The sequence below is a fragment of the Solea solea genome, chromosome 6 (genome assembly GCF_958295425.1).
Source record: "Solea solea chromosome 6, fSolSol10.1, whole genome shotgun sequence".
Classification (NCBI taxonomy): Eukaryota; Metazoa; Chordata; class Actinopteri; order Pleuronectiformes; family Soleidae; genus Solea; species Solea solea.
In genome coordinates this window covers 30,206,133-30,230,793 of record NC_081139.1, presented here as the reverse complement: position 1 = coordinate 30,230,793, position 24,661 = coordinate 30,206,133, and the positions used below count along the sequence as shown (strand labels likewise).

The 24,661-nt window shown below is 40.9% G+C and overlaps 2 protein-coding genes across 2 annotated transcripts in view; both read left to right on the top strand.

Moving 5' to 3' along the window:
* LOC131460192 (protein NLRC3-like) overlaps positions 1-21,060 on the top strand; it is a 172,906-nt gene extending 151,846 nt beyond the window's left edge. The window contains exon 5 of the mRNA XM_058630476.1: positions 19,865-21,060. Within this exon, the coding sequence (XP_058486459.1) occupies positions 19,865-20,449 (585 nt within the window). The 3' untranslated portion in view covers positions 20,450-21,060. The remainder of the gene's footprint in view (positions 1-19,864) is intronic.
* The window catches only part of LOC131460189 (NACHT, LRR and PYD domains-containing protein 12-like), a 468,988-nt gene that overhangs the window by 336,702 nt on the left and 107,625 nt on the right, over positions 1-24,661 (top strand). The window contains exons 11-13 of the mRNA XM_058630462.1: positions 21,084-21,257; positions 22,264-22,437; positions 22,926-23,099. Coding sequence (XP_058486445.1) covers positions 21,084-21,257; positions 22,264-22,437; positions 22,926-23,099 — 522 coding nt within the window. The remainder of the gene's footprint in view (positions 1-21,083; positions 21,258-22,263; positions 22,438-22,925; positions 23,100-24,661) is intronic.

The following is a 24,661-nucleotide window of genomic DNA, read 5'->3' as shown; positions in this document are numbered from 1 at the left end:
TATGTTTGGCCGCTTGCAATTATGAGTCACGGCATGCTAATTCACACCAGTGTTAATGCTGCATGAAGTGGTCGACGTATGCTAATACTGCTGCTGTAGGGACCCACAACTGCATTGTTTGGATCAAATAACCCACATTAGTTGGCTGCCCTCCATAGGCTTGTCTGTAGGTCTGTTTACTTTCAGAAGAGATGGTGGGAGCCTTTCTTGAGTGACTGATGCTGCCTGTGACCCTGTGCACCTGAAGGGGGTCCAAAGAGAAGTTGAATGAGCCAATATACTGCGATGAGACCAACATCATCAGCAATCCAGGCTACAGAAGCGTGGCGTCGTGTCCACTGAGCCAGTGCACACAAGTGTTGGACAAAATCAAGGCAATATTAAAGCAACACTGGAGCGGGTTTGACAACTTGGACATGGTCTCTGAGAGAACAAGAGAGTTGTTTTCATTCCAACAAACTGCTTTGGATGTTTTTTGTAGGAACATCTGCAAGTATAAGGGAGCGACGGCTGGAAAACAGTACAACAACAGGATACACTGATGCAAAGTACCATGGATATTATATTACATCGCATTAGAAGGCAACGCTACTGAAGTTTTAACATCTGAATAACATATTGGGTGATATGTTTGTGAATGGGTTTCTATACAGAAATCTGTATTTCTTATGTTGTTATGTTTTTGTGATCTCTGACAATGGTTTGAAATATTTTGTTGTACACCAATATTACTGTTTGATAACATTGATAGAGAAAGTGTTACATGACCAATTGGCAAAAAGGGTCATAAAATGAGAAGGTAAATGGTAATTGTTAATTGTAATGGAGACTTCTTGTCCTGATTGGCTCAAGGATGGGAGTTTCTCCAATTTTATTTTAGAAGAGGTCTCCTAGTCTTTGTCCCACCTTTTAGGAGGGGTGGTTTTTCTGATTGGGAGATAACAGCTGATCCTGGGTTCCCTTACACCCACACGTGAAGAGTATTTGTTTTAAAGGAGTGTGGCTGGAAGGAGATCGACGGATGTGGCTAAGTGTAGCCACATTTGGTCTGATTAAGATAGGTGATTAGTTTACCTAGTCTAAAATAGTTAAAATAATAGGACATCAAATAGTAAACTACTCAATTAGTGTAAGTATTTAAATGAAGTTTCTTGAATTTAAATATAAGACTGAATGAAGGGAATTTTGTTGAAGCAAGCAGGCAAGCGTGATTACATCAACGCTACTAAAAGGAGCTGTATTCATTATTTTGCATTATTTTGGAGGGGGGAATGAAGTATCTGATGTAGATGAACACATTAACACAGCTACATTCTGTCTCGAATAAGTTAAAGATGTGCATTCCATTGCAGTTGAAAAGTAACCAGGAAATTCCTCATGGGGGTCACGAGCATGACCCAGGACAGTTTTTACGACACATTTATGGGCCAATCCTGGGCCAGTCCTAGAAAAGGCTTTTTGAAGAAACGCAGATACTTCCTATATTTGGAAATAAGGGGTCCCGAGGTCAAACCTGTTGTTGATTCTCTAACATTTACGATCATATGTTGTGTAGGAGGAGAATGTTAGAGAAACCCTTCAAAGTATGGACCTGCTCCTATGCAGGCACAATTGTTCAGAGATTCGGCAGGAACGTTCTCCCAAGCTGCTGCAGAGCTTGGTCTGATGCTTGACTTAACCAAATCAAATCCCTTTTGTTGGCTACGAGTCTTGTGTCAGAGGGGTTCTTTCTACACCATGAACTCATCACCTATCATTCGTAAGAAGAAGGAAGCCTGACTAAAAACCACACTCTGAACCTTCTTTTATTGCTTTTGGTAAGGAAACTGAACAGTACACAGTACAAAAAGAAGAAAGCTGCTAAAACTATTCACTTATGCTCTATTTTTAATGTATTTATTAGAATCTGCCCCTGGCTCTGGTCTTAACTAATGTGTCTGAATGTATTAATGACTCTGTTTGCATGTTGTTATTGTTTTGTATTATAAAGGTTCAATAAAGATATCAATTCTTGAAGAAAAAAAAGAGCTATTTGAGCATGATGCTAAAAAAGTTTCTGACTTCCTGGTTTATTTCCATAGAGCATGTTACTCCCATAATGCCTTTCATCTCTGTGAACGAGCCGTTCACAGAGCATGGGGTCAAACAAAGCTGCCCTGTCTCTCCGCTTCTCTTTATCATTGCCACAGAAATGCTCTCTCTATTTTTATGAAAAATTCACACATTGCTCCTTTAAATGTTCTTGGGATACCTGTTGTTGTTGTTAGCCAGCGCGCAGACGATACGACCGTCTCTGTGAAACTGAGGTCCCCAAGATAATGCGACGCCTCGAGGCTGAAACTTGATTTGAACAAATTCATCAGAGTGATTTAACAGAAGCAGAAACAGAAAACATTCCTATCAAATCAGCTGTTCAATACTTAGGGATACATGTATCTATGTGTGGAGTGTAATAACTCAATCAGTCAAACTAAACTGAACTCCTGGTTATTGAGAGACATCAGTTTACTAGGTGGAGTCTTTCTTACTAAGATTGAAAGCATATGGAGATGTTTCTATCCAGCGTATTCTTTGGCCTTCCCTAACAGAGCCATTCAGAAGGTCAACCAAATTCATTTGGATTATATTTGGAAGAAAAAGATGCACTTTATTAAGAGAATACACAGATTTTATCAATGGAACACTGAACATGAACGGGTTCAAATCCTTCCTTCACAATAAGAGCTTCTGGTATCATATGGAGGCACTTTTTATGAAAGTGTGATTTCAATATTCAGAAACGTCCTGTTAAATGATCCCTGTTTCACCAGCAAGTCCTTTTATATTGGAAACTTTTGTACAATCATAATTTCACCCCTCGTAACAAATAGATACATTACAATTAAAAACAAGTCGCTGTATAACAAGAACTGCATGGATAAAGGTATTTGCTCTTTAATTCATTTAGTGTGTGATGACACATGAACATTTTTGCCTTAAATATGATCTAGTCGTTAATCGTAATTCCTTTGCATCCATAATGAAAGCCATCCCTAATCCTACTTTGAATTGAATTCAAGGGATTATTTCAAACTTGACTCACATCACTCCTAATGTTCCACATCTCCTAGTTGGAAGCTGTAACTTTGAGAGCATTCAAATTCCTAATAAAACGTCACACACCCTTTATTGTCTTTTCAAAAGTGCATCAAACAAATCTTCTCCAAAGATATTATATATTCTTTGTGATCTCAATATTTCCAATTTCCCATAAATCCAAAAGCAAAAGAAGTCCATTTGAAAATGTTAAATGTTGTGTAACCTGTGTCCAGTGAAATGTTACGGCAGAGATTTGCTTTGGAAACAAATAAATGTGTATTTTGTGATGATATTGAAAGCTTTCATTGTGTGTCCTCTGAAGCACACGTGACTGGCTGCACACAGAGATCCGACTCCAGCCCTTCTCTAAAGAGGACATGATTTATGCTCTTGTTATGGTCAATAATGCTAAACAATATATTAATACTTGGAACACATGGAAATATATGAACGTGAAACTTCGATTTATTGTGTTTCATAACCAGTTTCTTTAACATGATGAAAGGTAAAAATGCAATGAAACTTTTCACTTGATTTGAAAAATAGGATCTAAAAACCAAAGCCTTAGCTCACTTTTTCTTTAGTTTTTGATCTTGTTTGATTTGTCTGTATTTGATCATGCAAATGTTTCTCTTCTGCGTTCTTCCTGTGCACCTGCTCCTTTGAAAGGTTTAAACAAAGATGTGAGCCTTGTTGTTTCTACATTATTTTGTTCAATAAATCATTCAAAAAACAATCCAAAAGAACTCCATAGGAATGAACGGAGGCAAAGGGGCGGAGCTCTATCCAGTTGTTCTAATACATCCATGGTATCAACATGTTTGCCTGTTTGTTTTGTCGTGTTACTCGCACTTCACATGTCTGCCACACGGTGGCAGTGGTGCGCGGGTTTTCTGCTGTTTTGACCCACTGACAGTGATAGTTGTTGAGCAGACGCTGGAGCCAAGTGAATCAAAATAGGACGCAGAGTTGATTGAAATGGAACGTTTCTGAAGCATCTTTGCTCACTTATTTCAAACCAACGATGTTCAAACACCAATAATTGCACTTTTCTTCTCACCTATAGTTGCTACCAATGATTACAAGTGTTCTAAACACCTTTTGTTCATTAAAGCCTTTAATCCCAGTTACATTGAAGGGATTTATTGATTGAATGTTCCTCTTATTTCAATGATATTTCATTCATTATGTTGGATGTTTTTTGTCTGATACTATTTTACACCTTAGAGTAGTATGTGTTCAATTCACTGTTATCATTCTATTAAATATATGATATTCATAGAACGATCAGAAAATATTCAAATCAATTCAGGCCAGAAAACCCGCAGACTTATGATCATACTGTTAGGAACAATAAGTGTAAATAATAAATTCAAGTCCACAAACATAGATGTAGAACTCTCGCGCTGCCTCTTTATTTCCTGCTCGACTCATTTCCTGTAAGAGAAAGTGAAAGTAACTATTCTGTAACTTTGCTTCAGTCGCCATTTGAACTGCGCAGCACGAGGACAGACTGGTGAGTGTTGACGTGATTATGATGATAATATATATGATGATATATGATGATATATGATGATATATGATGATTTAGTGCGTGTGAGTCAAGTACCTTAAAGTGAGACTTGAGTAAAAGTCTTAAAGTTTGACATTTACTCTACTTGAGTATCAAAAATCATTTCTGATATAAAATGTAGTCAAAGTTGCTAGAAATAACAAAGTCAGGTACAAATACGTGGAATGTGTACTTAAGTACAGTCATGAAGTATATGTACTGCTTAATCCTGACAGATTAGAATGGAAACTTCCAGCCTGTCATAACTCCAGTCAGTCGTCTTTTGTTTTTCCTAAATGTGACGTCATGTTTTCTTCTTTATGTCAATTCTACTCAAGCGTCCAAACCGAAACATAAAGTCCCGTCAAACGCGAACACAATGTTAAATGAGATTAAATGAACGATTGTAAATGATCATTTGGATTAAAAGTGAAATAATAATGTCATATATTCATATTATCATCAAAATAATGACTTGATTTAGTAGCTTTAAGTACTATAAGTACTACAAGTACTATAAGTGCTTAATGCACTAAAGTCGGATGAAGTACTTTTACTGTGAACTTTTGAGAGGGGTCTGGCTGCAGACCTGCACTGTCAGGACCTTTCGTTGCAGACCTGCACTGGGAGGTCTCCTCTACTGTCAGGACCGGAAGCTTTTCAAAATAAAAGCGAGCATACCGGAAGCACGTATTTTTCGTTCCCGATGTTTATTTCTTGGCTCTTTATTTTATGTATACAATGTAAATATGTTAATGTGTAGCCATGTGTTTAATTGAAGAGATTTAAAAAAAACTGTATATCTTTCCAGTTCAACTGGATAAGGTGAAAAAACGCAGGATAATAATAAAGATAAAAAACAAACAAAATATTATATAAAAAAAATAAAATACAAAACGTTATGACCCACTAGGGTTATTCTACAGATAATCAGGGCAAACTAGATGTACAGCTATTGTTATGATCCCCTTAAAACATTATTAGCCTCCTCAAAACATGCATTATTTTACTCCAGTATTTTAATTTAATTCGTAAAAAGGACAGCTGTTAGTTTAGTGTGCACTACAAATGAATTTTGAAACAATAAATCTCTGTAAATACACCTTAATGTGTGATGGCATAATGCATCTACACTCCAACCTATTGCTGACTGTTCTTTTATACCATTATTTAGCATTGAAAATGTAGCCCCCTGCACTGTTGGACCCATTTACATATTGATTTACTCATTGTTTTATATAGGCATGTCTTATGTGTGTTTGCAATTGTAACACCTCATAATTAGGGCTGTAACGATACACCAAACCCACGGTTCGATTTGTATCACAATTTATTTATTTATTTTTGGGGGAGTTGAAAAAACCTTTATAAACTGAACACCAAAGAACAAGATTAACTATGCAAATTCTTAACAATATAAATAGCCATAAATAGCCAAAGCTATAACACTTGTGTTTTCTTTGTAACAAAATACTGTTGAAAAACAAACAGAACTAAACTCCACTGTGGAGATGATTGGAGCATGTTGAAAATTCTTCTTCAATCAAGTTCTCTTACATTTACAAAGTAAATGAAATGGCTAGTGTTTCACACTGAGGTAACTGAGGCTTACTGCCTGTGCTGCAAACCACACATCAAGTAAGTAAACATGAAACAAGTAAACAACTTCTTTCTCTTAAGAAAAGCAAACTTGATTTAAGGGAGTTGAACATTCTTCTTCTTCTTCTTCTTCTTCTTCTTCAGAAGAGGAGGCTTGCTCTCTGTGCTGTGACAATGTCACCTGCAGTGACCAGCTTGTGTAAGGGCAGCTGTAGCATCACCTGTTTCTCCTTCAACACAGCTGCAGCTGTTGTGCTGCGGTGGAAAAACGTGACAACTTTCCTCACTCTGCCGAGGAGTCGGGACATCTGGTGAACGCCCATCGCTCTCTGCGCAGCCAGATTAACGTATATGCGGTGAAAATCCGGCCGCTTCGACAGCATTGGCAATGTTTCTGCCGTTATCTGTTGTCACTTAAAGCACTTACAGCAAATTGTGTGGGTCTTGTCGACTACACCATTGCCGTCCTTTATCTCCACCATGTAGCCCAAATGTTGCCATACTGCTGACTGAAATGAAGAGGGAGGATCCGCTATTTCTGGGTTGGTTGCCATGTTTCCTCACGTTCTTCTTCAACTAGCTCAACTTTTGCAGGCAGGCGTCACATGATTCATTGGATCTGAACGGGAGGGATCACTCTGGGAGTTGGAAGGGGTGTGTCACGATTCTGCCTTCTCACACCGCGACACAGGATCGTGCATCTGAGTGTCGCGATTTCGCTTTCATATTGCATATTGTTACAGCCCTACTCATAATTCATTGAATAATTGCTTAATATTGTTTGTGCTATGTTCTTACCTTGTGGACCACATGGATTTGCCAGTGGAGGGTGTGAGGGTTGATGATTTTAAATGAACTTAGCTTTGTGTATTCAAAGTGAATGACTGAATACCTAGTTACATGACCCACATAACCAATAACCTCTGTTACAAGAGAAAACAGTAGACACAAAACACACTTTCAAATGTCTTTTTATTTTATTTATTTGTTTTGATCATTATTATTATTATTTTTTTGGCTCACATAACTCACATCAATGTTGACTTGCAGAGCAGAGAATCTGATTCTAAACTTTTCATTTTTGAAAGTGACTAAAACTGTGAGGTGAGGTGTCAGGTGTTCTTCACTGCAACTTACATTCCCTTCATTTTCCTTTTCCCCTTTTACCAGCCAAACCACAACCTGTCAGAAGTTAGTAGCGTTGGCTCATACTTATGAGTACAAACACACAGACAAATACATTATGCTTACCTTTAAATAAAATGCCACCTTTCCTATGTGCCTCTAAGTGGCTCTGCAGCTTGGACAATTGTGTTGGTGTCACTTTTAGGCACAAGGGGGCAGTGAAATCGCTTGCAGCATGACGTGCAGCGTTCAACGTGCAGCGTAGTGTCGGTACTTAAGATTGAAATATGCATCTGTAAGAGACAAATAATGTCGTAATAAGTAAAACAAAATGATATAAAAACTATATGATATAACTCAGTTTTCTTGGTCTTTGAGTAGGAAAATGGCACATTTAAGTGAGCACTATCGATACGATAACAACGCTAAAAACTACCCAAAAGTCCAAAACCCAATTCTTTCAAATTAATATAACTTTATATAGTCAATATATAGTGTGCAACATAACGTTCTAGTGAATAAAGACTGTTTCTGTTTCTTCGTATGACACAAAGTTGTTGTCACTTGACTTTTACTCACCTCGTCGTCTCCACACTTCTCATGGGGAACGAAAAATACGTGCTTCCGGTATGTTCGCTTTTATTTTGAAAGGCTTCGAATCAACTTCCAGTTCTGACCGTGCAGGAGACCTCACAGTGCAGGTCTGCAGCCAGACTGTCTTGGAACTTTTGGAGTAATCCAGGGTCAAAGTTGACTTGAACAAAACTGAGGTTATTCTTTTTTTGAAGTGGTATCAAATCCACATTTATGATTGAAATGTAATTGTACTTAGTACTTTTTGATGTCCTTGATGAACAAATATGCAGTTAATAAGTAATCCAGGATCTAATTGGACTTTTGCTCTCAAAACTGAGCTCATCAGCTGACTTGAATGCAGACAACAGCCCTTCAGTCACATACAGAGTAGCCTAGCACCATCTACTGGCACAAATATGTAAGTGACATGAACAGCAGGTTTCATAAAACACCTTCTCTGACAGAAAACTCCTGATGTGTTACAGTTTTCTCTCGTGTGATCACTGGACTGAACACAGATCCACATCAGACGTCCTCCAGGAAACATGAAGGAGATTTTCCACTCAAACTGAGAGGTAACTCTTTAAAGTGCTTTCAATATGATGCTTTCAGTGGAGCAGTGATAAGTCAGTGAGGAGCTCATTTGCACAAACTCATGACAACAACAAAGAGAAGACGTGCTTTTTATATATGAGGTTTACACTTTACACTATAAAACAAGTTATTCTCTGTAAATCTGTATATTGGGACAGTTTATTCAATTGAATTTTATTTGTATAGCGCCAAATCTTAACATACATGATCTCAGGTCTGTACATCGACAACATCAAGGAGAGCAGAGAAACACAACAGTTCACACAATGAGCAAACACTAGGCATCAGTGGAGAGAAAAAACTCCCTCTTAACAGAAGAAGAAATCTCTGACAGAACCAGACTCAGCGATGTGCAGTCATCTGCCTCGGTTGGGGTGAAAGGAAAATGGGGGACAGAAAGGGGGGAGAGAAAGGACAAGAGGGAGATGAGGTAGAGACACACATCTTCTCCATTTCTGCATCAGTAAATCTGTGATCAACCTGTGTGTGTGTGTGTGTGTCTCAGAATGACTGAAGTCCAGCAGATGAGTGGTTGTGTGGAGGAAGACGAGGACAGAGCAGAGTCTCCAGGACCCAGCGGTCTGTCTGTGAAGAGTGACCAGTCTATGAACCCACCTTTAACCTTCAGTCATGAACCTGGAGCCTCAGAGACAAAGTAAGAGACTCATGCACTGACAACAAGAGAACATCACACACTCTTAACCCGAATTAGTTGACTTTACTCGCAAATCGTGTGGCAACCTGTTGCCCTATACCACTTTAGTTTTTACACAAGCTGAAACTTAACATGTTAAGTTGTATTAACATAAAACCTTATGTTTAGTACTTATATTTATCATAGTGTTTACTCACTGTAAATCATTAAATAAAACTATTATGACATATTATTGCTACTCATCATTTATTACAATTACTGTATTTTCCTCTACTTTAATTAGCTTTTGATTTTTTTTAATATGGTATAAAACATAGTTTTAATTAAATTGGATGGAAAAAAGAAACACCTTTTAATGCTCCAATGCATTTTATTTTGTTCAGAAAAAAGGTAAAAAAAACATCTTGTTATGACAAACGTATTCAAATAATTGAAACAACAACTATATGTGTGGGTGTTGTATGTGTTTGTGTTGTTTACGTGTGTGTTATGTGTGTTGGTGTTGTGTCTGTGTTGTTTACGTGTGTGTTGTGCGTGTCTGTGTTGTTTACGTGTGTGTTGTACGTGTCTGTGTTGTTTACGTGTGTGTTGTACGCGTCTGTGTTGTTTACGTGTGTGTTGTGCGTGTTGGTGTTGTACGTGTCTGTGTTGTTTACGTGTGTTGTGCGTGTTGGTGTTGGTGTTGTACGTGTTTGTGTTGTTTACGTGTGTGTTATGCATGTTGGTGTTCTACGTGTCTGTGTTGTTTACGTGTGTGTTATGCATGTTGGTGTTCTACGTGTCTGTGTTGTTTACGTGTGTGTTATGCATGTTGGTGTTCTACGTGTCTGTGTTGTTTACGTGTGTGTTGTACGCGTCTGTGTTGTTTACGTGTGTGTTGTACGCGTCTGTGTTGTTTACGTGTGTGTTGTGCGTGTTGGTGTTGTACGTGTCTGTGTTGTTTACGTGTGTTGTGCGTGTTGGTGTTGGTGTTGTACGTGTTTGTGTTGTTTACGTGTGTTGTGCGTGTTGGTGTTGGTGTTGTACGTGTCTGTGTTGTTTACGTGTGTTGTGCGTGTTGGTGTTGGTGTTGTACGTGTCTGTGTTGTTTACGTGTGTTGTGCATGTTGGTGTTCTACGTGTCTGTGTTGTTTACGTGTGTGTTATGCATGTTGGTGTTCTACGTGTCTGTGTTGTTTACGTGTGTGTTGTACGCGTCTGTGTTGTTTACGTGTGTGTTGTGCGTGTTGGTGTTGTACGTGTCTGTGTTGTTTACGTGTGTTGTGCGTGTTGGTGTTGTACGTGTCTGTGTTGTTTACGTGTGTGTTGTGCGTGTCTGTGTTGTTTACGTGTGTTGTGCGTGTTGGTGTTGTACGTGTCTGTGTTGTTTACGTGTGTGTTGTGCGTGTTGGTGTTGTGCGTGTCTGTGTTGTTTACGTGTGTTGTGCGTGTTGGTGTTGTACGTGTCTGTGTTGTTTACGTGTGTGTTGTGCGTGTTGGTGTTGTACGTGTCTGTGTTGTTTACGTGTGTGTTGTGCGTGTTGGTGTTGTGCGTGTCTGTGTTGTTTACGTGTGTTGGTGTTGTCCCTGTCTGTCTGTTATTTGTGTGGATGTTGAATGTGTCACAAATGTACAAGAAAAAAACATGGATGTCCCCTGAGATTAAAGTGTTAAATCCATAAACAAACAAAATCCACAGGAAACCCTCACTCAAATGTACAAGAAACTAGGGGTGGGCGATATGACCTAAAATTAATATCACGGTATTTTTCATCTTTTGAACGGTGACGGTATAATATCACGGTATTACTTTTTTTGGTAGGTTTTGGGAGGAGTACATATTTTTTAATAATATTCTAATCTGATATTTGTAGTTTTTTTCCTTTCTGATCCGGTCCCCAGAGGAATCACGGCTAAACAATACTAACAACGAACAATACAATACTAATGTGGTCGCCTTAAATTTGTTTTTGTTTTCTTTTTTTAATACAAACAGAAATTTTCTGAATATGAAATGTTAGGTTTACATAGTGTAACTTACCAATAGTGTTGTGCAGTCTGTGTCCAAAACATGCGAGTCTCGTATATTTATTAATTTCCAGAGCGCGCACCATGTTTGCACCGCTGTCAGTTGTCATGCACATCAGACGCGCTTCATCCAAGCACCAGTCAGAAAGTGCATCCTTCAGGCCTAACGCAATTATTGCTCCGGTGTGGTCTTCGGGGAAGAAGGCGGTCTGGAGGCATCTGCTGCGCAACTTCCAGTCATTGTCAATGAAGTGGATGGTGAGGCTAATGTATGGCTCAGTAGTCCGGCTGGACCATAAATCAGAAGTGGCCGAGTAGGCGTCAAGGTGGCGAATTTCGTTCATTACTCTGTCCCGTACCTCCGTGTACAGCTCTGGCAAGTGCTCGTTACGCTAATTTAATGGCCACTCCCCTTTTACCAGCGAATATGTTTTACTTTTTTATTTGCAACAAGATATACAGTATATAAGGGCAGATATTCAGACCACTGAACGTTTGAAGAAATTGTAATGCATTATTATTTAGAATTAGGAGATTATTGGCGCTCAATTGATTTATCACGGTATTGACGGTATTGCAAAATCCATATCATGGCGCAATGTCACACCGGTGCTGACTATGACACCGGTATACCGCCCACCCCTACAAGAAACTACAAATAAACAGGATCTGTTTCCTCTTCCTAAATGAAGGGAGACCAGAGCATGAACCAACAGGCCATCATATCAGAACAATATCTAATTCCATCAACATAGACTGATGAAGAACTGAAACAATAATGTCTTCTGTCTTCAGTTGTCCAATTTTCCCATCCTTCAGCACGCTTCCTACAGCATTTAAGTGTGTGTCAGTGTTGTTTGTGTGTGTTGTACGTGTGTGTCTGCGTTGTACGTGTGTGTCTGTTCATCTGCTTGCTTTACAGAAAATATAAAGGTTTTCCCCACACGTCAGAAATTGTTTTACTGGTGCGGCAAAAAAAATGAGTCAACAGCAGAATTGACATGTCTTTACATTTCAAGCTGATTTTTCAAACGCTGTAGCTTTGGCTTTAGGTCTAATGAGAGCAAAACCTGTTGGATGAACTGAAATGTGAGCTTCATAGTCTTGGGGTAGTTAAGATGGAGTGCATACGTGAGTCCAAACAGAATGCACATTGCTGTCGGCAGATTTTGAATGTTGTCCATCATTACATTACATTACATTACATTACATTACATTACATGGTCTATGGTCCATCACAACTTCTCCCTCAATGATGATTTGCAACGAGGCTGGACTGAGATGCTGGGAAGATGTGTGCACAGCACCTTCACGCTCAATGACAAGTGTCCCAATGTCAAGGTCACGAAAAGAATCATCATCATCATCAGATTCCTTAATAAAGAGTAACAGAAGAGCACAATCATTACATTAGAGTTGTCATTTGAAAAACAAGTTTCATCAATATAAGCGTGTCATGGCAAAAATGATAAGAAAGCAAGAGCTTACTTACAAAGCCTGCTTTAAAGAAGTTTGTGGGGTTGTCCCCAAGGATGATAGGAAGCCCTCTGAGCACCTGTGTCCGGAGCGCAGTTGGCTCTGGAGTCTTTTGGGAATTAAACACAGTAACACAAGTTAGATAGCTAAAATGAAAAAGAAATAATGATCTATAAGAAAGCTTAAACAAACCAAGCAATGTTTGGATTCAATTATACAACCAATAGAGTTAATCATTGTGATATGATGTTTTTCAAAACCTGTGAAAAACAATGCCAAGTACAAAATGTCTATGGACCTACATTGGTCTGTTGTGAAATCTGTGTCAACAACTGTCCAACATTCCCTCTCTTGGATCCAAATAACTCCAGGAGACGAGGACTGTGCCCATCGATGTTCTCATAAAAGTCCTGCTTGAGGTTCTTGCCCACGATCCTGCTGAACTCCATGAACACCTGATAAATAAAGAGTTACACACTCAATGAGTTACACTACTAGAGACTATTTCTGGCCTGAACATCTTCCAGTTGTGTGTTCTGTGTTCCTTACTTCTGTGTGCATTCAATGTAGAATACACATGTGTGTGACGGTTACACTGGACTCTGTGATTTACCTTTAAATGTGTACTGTGCAAGTGAGTGAGAAAGATCGCTTCTGTGCAGGGTGCAGAAAAATCACATGACTGACAGTGAAAGGTTACTTGAGCAGTTTCACTTTTATTTGATCGTGTTTGAAACGATAATGTTTTAAAAGGTGACCCCTTTTATCACAGATAAACTCACAATACTTACACTTCCAAAGCTTCCTCACACCACAGGGATCTGTAACAATAGAAAACGAGAACATGTTTAGTTCAACAAAGTCACTGTTAAATACAATAAGACGCCGATGTTACAGAGAAAACTGACATGTTAACGAGCGTGTGCGTGAGAGTGAGTGAGAGGGAAAAAGAGCGGCCAAGGACGGGTCAAGCGGATCAACGCGCTGCAAGCAGCTCGCGGTGTTCGCAACGTAACCTCCTCCATAGCGCCTGCTACACTTCTTTACCCAGACAGCGGTAGAATCGCTTTTCTATTGCGTAAAATCACGGTTATAGAAATTATACAGTCGCGCACACTCGCCGGTATGTGAGCCGTCCTCAGACTGAGGACACGAAGCGAACATTAACATTCAGCTGACTCTTCTTTGAGTTAACATTAGCTAGTGTTAGCAATAAGTACTATTAACTCGATGCACACGTTCAAAAAAACAAAAAGCTGCGCCAACAAATAATCCACAAGCTTTCGATTATTAACAATTCCCACAAAGATAACTAGGCTAACAGTTACTCATCATACTAACCGTTCCACTTGGAGTCCAGTTGCTTCCAAGTTAGGGTCCCGTCTGCTGCCGATGCCTGCTCGTCCCGCCAGGTGTAGAACCCCGAGGACGCAAGTTACACGACGCTGGTCTTGTCACCTGACCAGGCAGGTTTTTGAATTAGCCCCCTCCCCTTTCTTATAAAAGTAAACATACCAAGTTATCTCTGCTAAACCCAGTGCCGGCCCTGAGTAATTTGGTGCCCTAGGCAAGATTTTAGCTGGCGCCCCCTTGCATCGCAGCAGTCAATTTCACAATGAACTTTCATACAATCACAAAGAAACTGCACGTTTGTATTCAAGATTTTATTTCTTTGAGTAAAAAATATCAGTGCAAATAAAAACAGTGCAAGCTATCATTCTTTTTGGAGTACATCAGCCAGCTCCTTTTGATTTTTCCCCATTAACTAAGACTCTTTTAAAAAAGTCATGTTGTTGACACCTTCTCCCATCGTTGTTTTGGGGAAATGTGTAACTGTTTTTTGTTTGAAATGGTCCTCTGTGAACTAACTCTCTTCTTACTTTGTCTGTAAGAGATGGCCAGTCAGCAGGGTCTATAGGTGCAGCCTTTAGTCCTGATGCTGTGTCACTAGGCTGTGCAGAGGTAGACGGGACAGCAGCACCTGATGCTGTGTCACTGGGGGTGGTACTGAAATATTTTAAAAGTGCATCTGAAGAGAGAAGAGAAGTATATGTGACGACTGCATGTTACATTTGAATAAAAAAACAGATGCTTGGTGTGCTACACATGAGACTAATATAGACTAATAATGAAAATGTGATGAGATTCATTCAACTTTATTGTCATTGCAATGCAATTCAGTCTAACCAGAGTGCAAAAACCAGTAAAGTGCAGTGAAATGAATATATATTTGTATATATAGCCTATGAATGATATGGGAAAGCTAAGGTATGAAATAGTAACAGTAATACACTTTAACTGCACTTTAACACTGATGTAAACTTTAACAAACATAAACTGTGACACATAAAACCAAAGGCTTACAACCACCCTATTACAAAGGGGACGGACAACTAAAAGCATTTTAACTGACATACAAGCAGGAAAGACACCTGTAAAATAACACCTGAACAGGCCTAACGTTAAGTTTCCAAACGTCCCTGATGAATTTATGTTGCTGTGGGCTTATATAATATTTCGAAATAATAGTAATAATGGCAGAAGACAGAAGTAGTATTTACATATATATATATAGAGATGTAACGATATGAAAATTTCATATCACGGTTATCGTGACCAAAATTATCACGGTTATCAATATTATCACGGTATTGTTAGATGTGTTCAACATTTTCCAAAAGTACTGAACACACACACACTGAAATCTTTTAACCAAGTTTTATTTAAAAAAAGATATTTTATATTATATGATTATTATTATTATTATCATTATTATTATTATTATTATTATTATTATTATTAATAATAATTATCATCTGACTGACTGACACACACACACACACACACAGGTCCTCACTCTGTGTCGGATAATAATTAAGTAGCAGCAGTCGTACACAGCATAAAAATTAAATAAAAAAACACAGAAACAAACACATTTTGGTCTGCTACGGTACCTGTCGTCTGCACACTACTCGCTTTCGCGAGACAAACCATGACGTTTCCCACTATTCCGAAATCCCGTTTTTGTTGACTTACCCGCTGAAAAGTTGTGTGTGGTGGTCACGGAGATGGCTCATCATATTGGAAGTGGCTTCGCGCCGCGAAGTTCGCGGAGATTTTTTTTTTGCATTTTCTGCACAAGGATTTATTGTCTTCAATTATTTTACTCTCAACATCCTTTAAAAATACAAAATATGCCCAGATTTCTGATCTTACGGGGGGTAATCTCTGGAGCGCAGGTGGCTTCAGCCGTGTTGTCGCTGGACAGACAGTGCAAACTGCGCATGCGCGCCCGCTTGAGCGAGTGCCGTTCAGGTGCTGCTGCTTCTCCAGGAAATGAGCAGTATCACTGTGAGTTTTTCGGTAATCAGTTGCGGTAATCAATCACGGTTTTAACGATAATTAAAATTTGAAACGGTATGATAACCGTCGGGAATTTTACCGCGGTTTATCGTCATACCGGTAATCGTTACATCCCTATATATATATATAGATACACACACATTTATTTTTTATTTTTTTTTATTTTTTTTTCGTTTTCGGCGCCCCCTGCGGATGACGGCGCCCCTAGCATTTGCCTATACTGCCTATGCCCAGGGCCGGCTCTGGCTAAACCTGATTACTGCAATTGATCAGTCAGTCAGTCATCATCTACCGCTCTATCCTCCACCAGAGGGTCGCGGGGGGGGGGGCTGTGCCAATCTCAGCTACATCGGGCGATAGGCGGGGTACACCCTGGACAGTTGGCCAGTCCATCGCAGGGCCACATACACAGATACACAGTGGATTCACGTTTATTATTATATTCACAAAAGACCAGTTTTTATGCCGGTTGTATCATTTTATTTTTTATTTATTTATTTATTTTTGTATTAAAGGCCGGTCCTGAAAATATTGTCTGACATCAAACCGGTCCGCGGCCCGGGGGTTGAGGACCGCTGCTGTAGAGGATCAGTCTTTACACAAAGATCAGCGACCACAGGCTGTAAACCTGAAATCATTCCCTTCACTCCAGACTCTGGAGGTCACACTGACACTGAGGCTGCTTTGTGATCAAAGTGTCTAAACAAAGACCATCATCAGTGATCATGTGATGTTTGTGTTTGCAGAGGTCAGAACCAGAGACAGAGAGCAGAGTCTCCAGGACCCAGCGGTCTGTCTGTGAAGAGTGACTGGTCTATGGACCATCCTTTAAACTTCAGTCATGAACCTGGAGCCTCAGAGACAAAGTAAGAGACTCAATAAATAATGCTCTCAAATCAATATGATATGCTCTTGAATTAAGATAAGAAATAACCTCCATCTGTTGGAGGGAAACGTCCAAACTTCAGAGCAGCTCTGAAAGCAGCTTCACATCAACAGCTCATTTCTTTTATTTGTGGTTCAAATTGAATTTGACTGGACTTTTGTGAAGGAAGAAGAACTAAATGTGTGTGTGAGCAACAGACTGAACTGAACTGATTCAGAATCTGATGAAACGGATCAATGAGTCAAACCATTGACGAGTCAGAGAGAGTGTGAGGATGAGCCTCAGGGTTAGACCTTTACAACAGTCCATCAGAACCACTGTGAGACAAAGCTGTAAGGATGTCTTCACAGAGACATGTCCACCTGTCCCTGACGTGTCAGTGATAAAGAAATGTCTCCACAGAGACATGTCCACCTGTCCCTGACGTGTCAGTGATAAAGAAATGTCTCCACAGACACATGTCCACCTGTCCCCGACGTGTCAGTGATAAAGAAATGTCTCCACAGAGACATGTCCACCTGTCCCCGACGTGTCAGTGATAAAGAAATGTCTCCACAGAGACATGTCCACCTGTCCCCGACGTGTCAGTGATAAAGAAGTGTCTCCACAGAGACATGTCCACCTGTCCCTGACGTGTCAGTAATAAACAAATTTCTTCACAGAGACATGCCAACCTGTCCCCGACATGTCAGTGATAAAGAAATGTCTTCACAGAGACATGTCCACCTGTCCCTGACGTGTCAGTGATAAAGAAATGTCTCCCCAGAGACATGTCCGCCTGTCCCTGACGTTTCAGTGATAAAGAAATGTCTCCACAGAGACATATCCGCCTGTCCCCGACGTGTCAGTGATAAAGAAATGTCTCCACAGACACATGTCCACCTGTCCCTAACGTGTCAGTGATAAAGAAATGTCTCCACAGAGACATGTCCACCTGTCCCTGACGTGTCAGTGATAAAGAAATGTCTCCACAGACACATGTCTACCTGTCCCAGACGTGTCAGTGATAAAGAAATGTCTTCACACAGACATGTCCACTTGTCCCCGACATGTCAGTGATAAAGAAATGTCTTCACAGAGACCAGTTTGCTGTTTCTGTGGACGAGCAGACGTCCCGCTGTCCTCTGTGTCAGGACGTCCTGAAGGATCCAGTCTCCACCAGCTGCGGTCACCGGTTCTGCAGGCGCTGCATCTCCTCATACTGGGACCAGTCTGGTCCACCAGGAGACTCCTGCTGTCTCCAGTGTGGGAAAAGACCCAGGACAGGACGTGGACCACAGAGCATCCGTGAGTAAGACTCATAAGGAGAGCAGCTCCCATCAGCACTAGCAGACTTTAGAAATGGAAAAACAGGAGAAAAAAAATGTGACTCATGTTAACTCCATGATGGAGTGTAACTCTCTGCTGCCCCCTGCAGGTTGAAGAAATGAAGGTTTCCCCTCATTTTCTTGCTTTTCTCTCATGATGGTTCTCTTGTATGCAGATGATACTCTTTCCTTCACAATCATCACAGTTCTTCTAGAATGATTCAGTCTTTCAGAATAAAGTTATTCAAGTCATTACAGTGAAAATGTAGTTTTTCATTTGACAACAAACAACATAAAACAACAACGTCAAAGAAAAACATGACACTGATGAAAATAATCCTCAGCTGCTCACATTCTTTGTCTCTTGTCTTTCAGCAGATGTTGGTCTGCAGAAGGTTCTAGATGAACATAAGATCAGTCTGAGGAGCAGATTTGAACATGTGACTGAAGGAACTGAAGGAACAGGAAGTAGAACCCTCCTGAACAGGATCTTCACTGAGCTCTACATCACAGAGGGACAGAGTGATGAGGTGATGCAGCTGGAGACGACCTCCAAGAAGAAGACGGTCCAGGACACTCCCATAAAGTGCTGTGACATCTTTAAAGCCTTACCTGACCAGCAGGGGAGCATCAGAGTCGTCCTGACCAACGGCGTCGCTGGTGTTGGAAAAACCTTCTCGGTGCAGAAGTTCACTCTGGACTGGGCCGAGGGTTTGGAAAACCAGGATGTGAATCTGCTGATTGTGCTCTCGTTCAGGGAGCTGAACCTGATCAGAGATCAGCAGCACAGTCTTCTCACGCTGCTCCATGTTTTCCATCCAACATTAGAGAAGGTCAGAGCAGAGGAGCTCGCTGTCTGTAAACCTTTGTTCATCTTTGACGGCCTGGATGAAAGCAGACTCTCACTGGACTTCAGCAGCAGATTGCTGGTTTCTGAAGCCACACACAGGTCATCAGTCAACGTGCTGCTGACCAACCTCATCCAGGGGAATCTGCTTCCCTCGGCTCTCGTCTGGATAACTTCTCGACCTGCGGCGGCCAATCAGATCCCTCCTACATGTGTTGCCAGGGTAACAGAAGTACGAGGCTTCACTGACGACCAGAAGGACGAGTACTTCAGGAAGAGATCCAGAACTGAAGATCTGTCCAGCAGAATCATCTCACACATCAAGACGTCCAGGAGCCTCCACATCATGTGTCAAGTCCCAGTCTTCTGCTGGATCAGTGCTACAGTTCTGGAGCACATGTTGACCACAGAACAGAGAGGAGAGCTGCCCAAGACCCTGACAGACCTGTACTCACACTTCCTGCTGGTTCAGACCAAGAGGAAGAAGAACAAGTACGATAAAGGACATGAGACGAGTCCACGGGAGCTGATGGAGGCCGACGGGGACTTTCTTCTGAAGCTGGGGAGGCTGGCCTTTGAACATCTGCAGAAAGGAGACATCATGTTCTACCAAGAAGACCTGGAGCGGTGTGGTCTAAGTGTGACAGAGTCCTCGGTGTACTCAGGAGTTTGTACAGAGATCTTCAGAAGAGAGAGCGTGATCTTCCAGAAATCAGTCTACTGCTTTGTTCATCTGAGCGTTCAGGAGTTTCTGGCTGCAGTCTACATGTTCCACTGTTTCACCAACAGGAAGACAGAGGTACTGCAGGACTTCTTCAGAAAAAATTACAGTAAGAAAAAGTCACTGAAAAAGGTCCTGCAGGGCTTCTTCAGAAAAAAAGTTGATGACGAAGATGATGATGATGATGGTGGTTACACTCCTCTGGATGTGTTCCTGAAAGCAGCCATGGAGAAATCCCTTCAAAGTGAAAATGGTCACCTGGACCTGTTTGTTCGCTTCCTTCATGGACTCTGTCTGGAGTCCAACCACAGACTCTTAGGAGGTCTGCTGGGTCAGACTCAGAACAGTCCAGAAATCATCCAGAGGGTCATTGAGAACCTGAAGAAGATGAACACAAAGAACATCTCACCTGACAGAAGCATCAACATCTTCCACTGTCTGACAGAGGTGAAAAACCAATCAGTGCATCAGGAGATCCAAGAGTTCATGAAGTCAGAGAACAGAAGACAGAAACTCTCTGAGATCCACTGCTCAGCTCTGGCCTACATGCTGCAGATGTCTGAGGAGGTTCTGGATGAGTTGGACCTGGACAACTACAGAACATCAGTCCAGGGGAAACAGAGACTGATTCCAGCTGTGAGGAACTGCAGGAAGGCTCGGTGAGTTCAGACATGATCAATAACATCATCAGTCAGTGATGATTCATGGTTTGGTTTATCAAATACACACAGAAGTCAGTTCTTCTCATTCTTCTCAGTTTGTTTCTGGAGATGTTTTAAATGATGAATGTGAAGATTTGTCAGCTGGTTGTGATTCTTGTTTTGAACTGAATGAAAACACCAAATCACAACATTCTCTCAAGTCTCTGTTCATGATAAGACAGAAAGACAAGAGAAACCAACAGTTCACACAATGAACAAACACTAGGGGGCAGTGGAGAGAAAATCTGTGACAGAACCAGACTCAAACATGTGCAGCATCTGCCTCGACCGGTTGTGGTGAAAGGACAAAATGGAGGACAGAGGAGAGGAGGGGGAGAGAAAGTGAAAGAGGGAGGTGAGGTAGAGACAGAAGAGAGAGACCAGGAGCAGAAATATAACAGTTGTGTCAGCTTCTAAGTTTAAACAGGACTTATGACATTTTTATACAACTACAATGTTATTGATGTTCTATTAATGAGACATAAACATTAGACTGATATCAACTTTAATTATAGTATCATATTAATAATAATAACAATACTACTGGTTTCAAGCAGCAACTTTGTCTAAAGTCTCATCTTTTATTCTTTATTCAGGTTGAGTCGCTGCAGTTTGACAAAGATCATCTGTTCTTCTCTGGTCTCAGCTCTGAAGTCCAACCCCTCACACCTGAGAAAACTGGACCTGAGTCGGAACGAGCTGCAGGATTCAGGAGTGAAGCTGCTGTGTTCTGGACTGGAGAGTCCACATTGTAGACTGGAGACTCTGGGGTGAGTTCACTGACTCTCTGTTACTGTTGTAAATGTCAGATGTTTCATCCACAACTGAAAGTCATTCATGTTGTCACATGAGTTGAATCAGTGATGGTTGTTCCATGTTTCCACTTTTTCTTCCCTCAGATGTAGAATCAGGATCTTTTCACAGCTGACGTGTTTTTTGTTTTCTAAAGTGTTTCAGTCGCTGTAGTTTTCACGTCAGTCGCAGCTTTGACCTTTTCTGACTGAACTTGATGTTTTTCACTTTCTCCTCTGACACGTTCACATGTAGCCAATCAGAATGAGTGTTGTTGATGATGTCACAGCTGTGACTGTTTACAAACAAACAGGAGCTTCCTCTCATCTTCAAATCAGCTGTGTCTCAGTTCATAAGGCTGGATCCTCCAAGTGTGGACTCATGGTCCAGATGTTGTCAACATGTGTCACAGCACCGTGACGTGGGCGTGTCCCAACTGTCACATGACTCGTCATCTGGTGTATGTTTGGCGGACGACCGTGTCCCAGAATTCTTTGCAGCAATAAAGGTGGTGGTAATGCACCTTTAAGCTGGTTTACTAAACACAGATGAATCAAAGAATCAAATCAAGTGTAAAATATAGAATTGTAAAGATGTTGAGAAGAAGTGTGATTCAGGACTTTGAAGTGTAGAGGGCAGTATTGAACCTCTCAGTGTACAGCCTGCACACAGACTCCACCTGTTTCTGCTTCTTATCATTGATTCATTTCATTGAGTTGAACTTGATGTGAAAAGTGAGGCTGTGTTGAAATTCACCTGTGACTTCTTTGTCATTTTGCTGCTGTTTCTTTGCGTCAAACGTCTTTATTCTTCACGTTCACTTGAACTGAACCTTCACACACTCGTGTGTCTCACAGTCACATGACTCATGCTTTCTAAATACACTGTAGAAAATGTTCAGATACATTTTCATCCTCACAGCTGATATTTGACTCACACATTAAAATTCACCTGCTGAACAAAACACTTTTATTCTTTATTCAGGTTGAGGGGCTGCAGTTTGACAGAGATCAGCTGTTCTTCTCTGGTCTCAGCTCTGAAGTCCAACTCCTCACACCTGAGAAAACTGAACCTGAGTCGGAACCAGCTGCAGGATTCAGGAGTGAAGCTGCTGTGTTCTGGACTGGAGAGTCCACATTGTAGACTGGAGACTCTGGGGTGAGTTCACTGACTGAAGCTGCTGTTGTTTTTTTAAACTTTCATTTCATTTACATTAAACTCATTTTATTCACTGATGAATAAAATAAACTCCTTACACACACACACACACACAGTCACACACACACACACACACACACACACACACACACACACACTCACACACAGACACAGTCACACACGCACGCACAAACACACACACACAGTCACACACACACACATGCACACATACACACACACACACACACACAGTCACACACACAGACACAGTCACACACACACACGCACACACAGTCACACACACACACAGTCTCACACACACACACAGTCACACACAGTCACACACACACACACACAGTCACACACACACACACACACACACAGTCACACACACACACACAGTCACACACACACACACACAGTCACACACACACACACACACACACACACACATTGTTCTAAAGTCTCATGTTTTATTCTTTATTCAGGTTGTGTCGCTGCAGTTTGACAGAGATCAGCTGTTCTTCTCTGGTCTCAGCTCTGAAGTCCAACCCCTCACACCTGAGAGACCTGGACCTGAGCTGGAACCAGCTGCAGGATTCAGCAGTGAAGCCTCTGTGTGATCTTCAGAAGAGTCCAGACTACAGACTGGAGACTCTGTGGTGAGTAGAGTGTTGTTCTAATCACAGTCAGACAAACATCAGTGTTTCCTCAGTGAAGCTGTGACAGCACAATAGTGACAGACTTCATGATTGGACACAAAGACACAGAGAGACAACAGACGAGCCACGAGCTGCTGCTACTCACAGACTAGAGCTGAGCGCCTCACATGATGAGCGTCCATCAGCTGTTTGTAGTTTGACTTCATCACAGATTATAGATCCACTGTATCATACACTGTAAAAACAGCAGCACATCTTGTTTGGTTAGAAAACGTCAAAGTAGCCACTTTCAGACTGGAACGTCATTTTCCTTCAAACTCTGACAAAAGCATGAAGAAATGAGCAAAATATCAAGAAATGATCTTTATCACAAGCAAAGAAATGAAAGTGAGTCTTCTCTGACTTTAAGAATTGACACCTTGGCAAGGGAGAACCCAAAAGCACGACAACGAGGCAGGAAAACGCAGATTACTAAGTCCAAAAGCAGGAAATCAGTCACAAACAGGCAAACACATCAGAACAAGAAGACTAACTAGAAATGCTGGAGCAAAAAACCAACACAAGACCATCTGAAAATGGGCTGCTATATAATCACTGAGGGACTAATGAGCCAATGGAAAACCAGGTGAGGGAAATGAGTTGATTGCATGGAAGAAAGATGACAGGAGAACTAGTGACAAGACATGGAAACAAATGAAAAAGACATGAAACAAACTAAGAGTTAGTGTAAGTACGTAAGTACAGAGAGAGTGAATTTGACCTTTGTGTTTTAAACACAGCAGTAGTGAAGCAGGAGCAGCAGGGATTTCATTCAAACTGTTGTTTGTTACTGTTTATTAAAGCTTACATGAAGTTGTCATTCTCTTCTTTTAAGACAATGTTAGAGTTAGTTTTCTTCACTTTTTCGGTCAAAAATGAGGACAATTTCCCAGAAAGTAGACTTCATTGACCTTTTTTTAAAAGTCTTCCACAAACACCTTCAAGTGTAAACCACATAAAACCATGAGAAAGTCATTTACATTCACATTATATCAAATAACATGAAGAGGCTGCAGACACAGACATGATAGTGACTCTGCTGTAAACATGAACACTGGAGGGACAAAGCCCGCCCCTTTCTGTTGGACCTCAGGTTAAAGCTCCGCCTCCAAGACTCTGTAACATGAGTCAAAATCAAAGTTCTCTCTGGTTTAAGGTTTATAGACAAATTCTGCATGAACAGAATATAAACACAACTTTTTCCTGAAGAAATATGCAAATGAGTGACTTGAGTATCGTCACCATGTGTGTGTGTGTGTGTGTGTGTGTGTGTGTGTGAGGCAACATGAAACAGTGGCAACAACAATTCAATCGAAAAACCAAATGTCCCTGAAATATATCTACTAACAAATACTTTCCATCAAAGTACACAGAGTACGCATTTAAGGCCACAGCTGAACATGTGACCTTGACTTCCATGTCAACAGAGATGAACATAAAGAAACAGCAACCCCTGCTGGTGAGGAGTAGTTCCTGCAGCACTATAGATGCACTATATGGACAAAAGTATTTGAATTGACGTG